Source organism: Nuphar pumila, unplaced genomic scaffold, assembly GCF_984573655.1.
Source record: "Nuphar pumila unplaced genomic scaffold, dmNupPumi1.hap1.1 HAP1_SCAFFOLD_1050, whole genome shotgun sequence".
NCBI classification, from domain to species: domain Eukaryota; kingdom Viridiplantae; phylum Streptophyta; class Magnoliopsida; order Nymphaeales; family Nymphaeaceae; genus Nuphar; species Nuphar pumila.
The window spans coordinates 12,581-19,604 of record NW_028323575.1 but is presented as its reverse complement, the minus strand read 5'-3'; the positions used below and the strand labels follow the sequence as shown (position 1 = coordinate 19,604).

Below are 7,024 nucleotides of genomic sequence, written 5' to 3'. Positions count from 1 at the left end.
CTGGCAGACCGTAGCCTGACCTGGCATGAGATTCTCAACATGGATGATCTGTACTATGTCGCATAGATCATGAAGACTGACAACGAAAAAGGGCAGTCAGAGTTACCGCTCCACTTGACCATTGGTGTGGGGATCAATATGCGGTTCCATGCTTAAGATAATTGCCAATTCTTTGGCATACTTCCCTGAAGAAGTCCAAGTTCCATTGTGGACCCTGATCGCTGACAATGGCTGAGGGCATACCATAATGTGGGAAGATTTCTCGAATGAACAGCTTAGCAAACCCCTGAGTGTCAAATGTTTTGTGTGCCGCGACTAACCTCACCGTTTTGCTGAAGTGACACACATTATCGCATGCCCTCAGCCATTGTCAGCGATCGGGGTCCACAACGGAACTCAAACTTCTTCAGGCGAGTATGCCAAAGACTTGGCATTCATCTTCAGCTTAGCGCCGCATATCATCCCCAGACCAATGGTCAGGTGGAGCGGTACAATGAGGTCATCGCAACAGCCTTGCAGCACTTTTTGTCAGCTGATTTGAAGGACTGGGATGACTATTTGCCCTTCATTGAGGACAAAATCCACATGTTGTACTGTTGACGTACAACCAAGGGGAACGAACGTGTATCAAAGGTGACCGATCATGTTGATTCTTCTTCAACAGGCTTAAGAACAACTCCCAAACTGCGGGTTGGGGCAGGTCTGCTGGGCAATAACCCTCACCACAGAGACATGCACTGGCCACCAAGCGGCAAACCATTGTGTGCAGTGTTTTTCAAGCATAGTGTAGCACCGTACGACTGGCAAAGTGTAAGGATACTGTAGGCGCACTGGCAACCATCGTGCGTCCAATAGCATGCCGCCCCTTTACCAACAACCCCTAGGCAGTTGTTCCAGAGACTGACGCAGAGAGCAACCTGCGCACGGCATCAGCAGGCTGTCTCGAGAACGTGTCGGCGGGGCTCACGCACCTGAACATCATAGTTGGAGTAGTGGCGAGAGAGCTTCTCACAGAGAACCTCCATCGCAGTGGTCGGTGTCTGGCCCCCTTCCCCAACAATCCTAGCAAGGCCCTCAAACATGCGCTCCACGAGCATGGGCAGCCTGTCCGAAAAGCCATCAAACGTGACCAATATGCCGCTTGTGCCACGGGGTTTCAGCTCCACGGACAGCCCCGCGTGGTCTGCTTCGTGCACGTCCTCTTGCATTGCGTCCTGCCACAGCTCGACTACTATCGACGTCATCAGCGCGTATGACGGTGATGAGTACTCATGCGGTGATGTCAGCTTGACGAAGACCTGCGTAGCGAAGATACCGAATGAGTGACTCAAAGCTGTCAAGGATAGCTTCGGAAGTGTACTCACATTGCGCACAGCTGACATTTGCGTCGATCTGGTTACGCATTGCTTCCAAGCATAGCCTCGGCACTCAAATCGCACAATGCTGTCCGAAGAGCTGCAGAGCAAAGGAACGGTTGAGCAGCGCGTTGCTGCCAAGGATTGCCATGCGAAGCTAGACACAAAATGCAGGGCTGCAAGGGAAGGTACTGATTGAGCGACATACTGCTGCCGAGGAGAGCCTGCTAGAAACCTAGCTAACAGTGCTGCGAAGCAAAGTGACCGATTGGGCGGAGCGTTGCTACCAAGCGCAGCTTGCGCTTTGCACAAGCTTGCACCAAAGCTGGCATGTGTCTGCCGCAAGCTGTCTGGGGCCGCCAAGTCATGTCCATGCGCTACCATACAACCAGTGAGAGGTTCAGCGATGTGAATTGTTTCGGAATACTCTCCTGAGGTGCGTGTGCTGGGAGGAAGCAGCATCAGTGTGACCATCTGCTACCCCTCTTTCCGAGGCATCGCTGGCACAACCCTGCCACATTTTGAGGTGATTTGAAGCATCGCAGGTCTTGAAAGACAGGAGAGTCTTCATCACTTTGAAGGGTACAGGCCGCTGCGGAGCAAAGGGACAAGTTGACCAGAGCATGGTGGAATCGTACTGGTTCTCCTTGAAGGAACCAACGTCCATGTGGATGCTGTAGTGTTCGCAACAGAAACACCAGAATCATCAACTGCAGCGCGGAAAACATACCGAGGCAAGTGGTTTCAGCTCCTTCACACTGGTCTTGTGCCAGAGGCGCAGCCCAGGGTCGTCGATGACGAGGCGGGGGGGGCCCACGGGCTGTGTCCCAGGGTTCACAAGGGAGAAGCTTCTGGGAACATACGCGTTGGGCCGGGGCAGCGTCATTCCTGACTCAGCGCCCACATTTGCGGCGCGCCACTTTGCCGTGAGGGCCTCTGGAATTGCGACGGATGCAAATTTGTACTTGAACCAAGGCTCCGTGTCAGTCTGCATTCTCACTCCAGGCGATGTCAGACATCCATCCAACCTCGTTCCTGGTTAACGTTGCCTTGCTCGTCACCTACCGCGACACCACGGCAGTATTGCAGCAGCATTGCCGTAAGTTTCAGCAAATTTCATGAACCTGAGTTTACATATGATGTATTGTTTTACAACACTACCGCATCCACATGGACATTGGTAACTCCAAGAACTACTTGGGAATATGATGATGCATATGTCTGCTGTCTTTTCTAAATCGGGTTTGGCAAAATGAGAGTGATCCGACGAAGTGGGGGACTGGGACCTTAGTGAGTCTGTACAAAGCAGGCGAATCTATTGACCCAGGAAACTACCGTGGCATTCCGCTCATCTCTATCATTCGCAAACTGTTCAGCACCATGGTTCGTCTATGGCTTGAAACACGGTAGGGCTTCACGAGTCCAATGCGCTTTCCGGGAAGGACGATCCTGCATCGACCAAAACTTCACAATGGCTCAGATGGTAAATGAGTCAGGTGCAACAAAGCGGCCCCTTTACGCCTTTTTCCTGGACATTTAGAAGGCTTACGATGTGGTATGGAGGGAAGGTCTCTTCTACAAACTGAAAGCTAAAGGTGTAAAGGCAAGATGTGGCGGGTCTTGCTGGACTTGTTTTCTAAGCCACAATCCTCGGTCCGCATTGCTGGTGAGATATCGGAGTCGTTCCCACTGATGGTAGACGTAGGACAGGGAGACCCCCTCTCCACCCTACTATTCGACATATACATCGACGACTTGTTGGAGTCGTTGCATGCGGAAGGCAGCCCCAAAGGAATTTGTATATCGCAAGGGGTCGAAGTCAGGGCCCTTACATATGCGGACGACCTTAACGGTCTGACCGCTGATCCTCAGGACTTACAAGTCAGCATCAACCATGTGGCGGAGTGGTTGAAACGCTGGCGTATGCATGCAAACAAGTTAAAAAGCGTTGTTATGGTCTTCCATCCTTAGGAAGGTCAATCAGCAAGCATCCCAGCTGAGCAGCGAATGAACACCTGGACACTAGATGGAAACGCTCTGTCGCAGGTGCAATCACACATGTACTTGGGAACCTGGTTCACAGAAAATGTGTCTTGGGATCTGCATGCGAGCAAAGCACTGGCCAAAATGCAGGCTGCTTTGGGGTACTGGAGGCCTCTCCTAGCTTGCCACCGAATCCCGATCAAGACCCGCACCATGATGATCCAGACATTCATCTACAGCTCAGTTCTACTTGGCAGTGAGGTTTGGTCCACCTCACAAGTCAACAGACACTGCTTCGATGTCGCCGCAAAGGAGGCGATGCGAGCGGTGATGGGTTTGCAGTAATTGCAAGTTGCCTCGGATGTCTTGTTCACAGACATGGGCTTATTGCGCCCATCGCTTCTCATGGATGCCTCTAAACAATGCTACGATAAGCATTTAAAAAAACCACTTTACAAAGTACTCGATGGTGTAAATTGGCAAAAGCATGTCGTTTCCCCGGGCATCGGGCAGTCGAACGCCCGAGGGTAGGGGCCAATTGGCAAGGAGAGGTGCAGAAATTTTCAGCGGACATTTGCCACGACCTGAATATCTCTGATATCTTCACAGCCCCTACAAAGCAGCTGGTCGCTAGGCGCATCTCCTCCAGATCTCAGGAGGAGTGCAGGGGATAAATATGCCAGTGCAGGACGCAGAGGTGCTGCCTACTGATCAGGTTGATAGGCAACACCTCCTTGACAACATTTGAAGTTGGCACCTAATTTGCGGGAAAGCCAGATATGTTGCAGCGCCGCACTCTGCAGTGCCTTGGAAGTGGGTGTGCCTTGGCGGGCAACCACGTGGTCTTGCACCATATCTGTCAAGCTTGCCCTCTGTTCAGGCTCGCAATATCATGAGCGCCAGAAGCGGCAAGCTGTTTCCCCTTCGAAGCAGACTTCAAAGCCAAACTTACGAGTTTGTTGATCCCTCTCAGTATCACTGCATTGACTGCGATGAGCATTTGGGGGATGCTCACACAGGCTGTGATCACTGCACCGTGGATTGTCCCAGCTTGTGGCCTAATATGGACCAATTTCTTGAAGCGGTTGGAGGTCTTGGACCACAAGATAGGAAATTTGCAACTAAATTGGAATCTCTGTTGGGAGTTGATCTCTTGACAACGATTTTGAGTATGGTTTGCGACGATCTCCCAAAGGAATTGACGGGCCGTTTTTGGTCAGCCGTGGCTGATCTCCTTTCTTGCAGGGTACAAGACGATGAAGAAGACATGTCAGGTCAGGATATGGTAAGTCAGGCTGGTCCAGGTACGCTTGCCTCAGATGAAACTAATGGTAGTACTGATTCTCAAGTAGTTCTTGGAGTTGCCAATGTCCATGTGGATGCGGTAGTGTTGTAAAAAGATACATCATCATCATCATATGTTGGGCAAGCCGGCGATGGAGCTGCTCCATACTCTGGCGACAACAGCGAGTGCTGAAGGAGATGCAATCAAGGACAGACTTGTCACCAACGCGCTTCGGAAACTCAGCATCGGCTTATGCAGGGGCAATGCCGTAATGTACAGGCGCTCCCTTCAAGTTGTGGCTCGTGCAAGCGGCCACGCGTTCATGACAGGCTAGCCTGATCTAGTGTCACCAATTCAGCTAATCGAAAAGCTCCAAATAACTTGGTTACTTCCCTTGTATTGTCAGCAGCTTTTGCTGGACGGCTCAAGCACCTGAATGATCTGCTGAGAGTCTGTGTGTCGCAACATTTTGCTCGCAAGGACCTACCTTCAGGCTGCTCAACGCCTTGAGACCGTCGAGACATTTGTCAAAGTTGCTGGTTTGCAGATCCACGCGGAAAGCGTTGTCTGCGCTCGGCAAGAGACACTCAAGAAGGCTGTGCACGTGCGCAGCATCAAACTCTGAGAATAGGTAGTCCCCAATCAACACGTGCTCGGGCTTGAACCTCAACAGCTTTGGGGCGAGCTCCGACACCCACTCACCCACATCATCTGGCTCCTGCTCAAACCTGCAGTAAAGTGAGCAAATGGAGTGCGGTCATCCGATGATGATGCACCTTTGCACGGGTTTGCAAACGACACGTGCAATACTGCAGCCTTCACATAGACATCAGCAACTCCAAGTACAAATTGGGAGGCAGTGCTACCATAACCACCACCCAAGGCAAGCGTTCATGGAAGTGATTTCTACTTGAAAAAACAAAAGGCCCCCATAGTCTGGTCAGTGCGTTGAACAATATCGGCCCCTGAGACACACACCGCCTATTCGCGGCCATGCCAACCGCACGAAAGAAAGGAACATCTGCGACGATGTCCGCACAATCCTTCGCAAGATTGTTCGGGTCCAGATACCCAGAAACACATGAAATTTTGGGACAAATGTTGGGGTCAAAACCCACTCTGGCGCACTGGGGGCGCGCCTGAAATGCGCAGCTTCCATGTTGGCCATCTCCTCCCAGATCCGCTGCTGCACGCCTTCGCTCCGGATGAGTGAGAGATACTCAAACACAACGTCGAGGGGGGAAAGAGTGAGGCCGCTGTCGGTGGAGACACACGCAGCTGCGCCGGCCTCAGAGAGGCAGATCTCCACTTGAAACAGCCAGGCCGTCGTATTCTGCGAGTAGCCGTCGTCCTCAACTCCTGCCTCCAAGCTTGTGGCCCAGCCCTGCAATTCTATTCGCTGTTATATCGACATGTTGGTGATAAGGGTAGGGGGGCTGCGGTTCAGGTCGGCTGCATGTGACAACAATACTCAGCAATTTCTGGGGTCAGGGTACCTAGAGCGGCAAAAAGGGGAGCTAAGGTGGGCGCGTGCCTTGGCTTGAAGCGCAGATAGAAGGGAGCCCTTTCCCTGGTGGCTGAGGAGCCGAGCGATGTACATGTCCGACTTCTTTGAGTAGAACTCCGCTTGACAGGGAAGCTGCCATGTCACGGTGAGCTGGTGGTTGTGCGTTGCGGACGGCAGCATGTAGAACATCTGGCCTACACGGCGCTGTTTTTCAAGGCAATATTACGAACATTGGCAATCAACTGTGCCAAGAATTCAGTCTTTTTCTCGGCTTATCAACGTACCTATCGCAGGAAACTGGGCGTCAACACATACCGGAGGCATGCACTCTCTGGAAACGTCCTTCCACAATCCTAACCCTGGCATGGTCAAAGTGCTTCGCCAGGAAATGGGTCTGTGTCCCGTGAGTCTGTATCCCTGAGAAGCGCATGATTATCTGGGGCAGAAACGGGGGTCGAACCCCAATCTGGCGAAGCACTGCAGGGATATCAGCACTGCCACGAGCAAGCCCTTGGCAGAGCACGTCTAACTACAGGGCTCTCTGAGAACAGACAAAAGCACACTGCTCACCATCCCTCGTGATGCAAGCACAACCCGCACATATATCAACACGCCGGTTGAATGATCAAAGAGCAGTCGATTTTGCCTGATATTAGCATCCGACTTGTAGCAGTATGTCATACCCCACTGATAACATACGATGTCATCATCCAACCAAACATCAGAGCAGCAAATGAGATGGCTCCTTCATTCTGGCAAGCAGACACAGCGATGCAGCAAACTGCGTTACCAGCTCTTGCAGCGCATACCCCGGCCAGGGGGGAAGGGGCGTACCAAGGGAGCGGGGGGGGGGCGCGTTGGTTCAAACAAACAGCGAGCATGTCAGGGGGAAAG

General features: G+C 52.1%; 1 protein-coding gene across 1 annotated transcript; it reads left to right on the top strand.

Moving 5' to 3' along the window:
• Positions 1-2,963: 2,963 nt before the first annotated feature.
• On the top strand, positions 2,964-3,683 carry LOC149809566 (uncharacterized). The gene is made up of 2 exons (XM_089994770.1): positions 2,964-3,236; positions 3,327-3,683. Exons 1-2 carry the CDS (start codon positions 2,964-2,966, stop codon positions 3,681-3,683), a joined length of 630 nt encoding a protein of 209 aa, XP_089850896.1.
• The last annotated feature ends 3,341 nt before the right edge of the window (positions 3,684-7,024 follow it).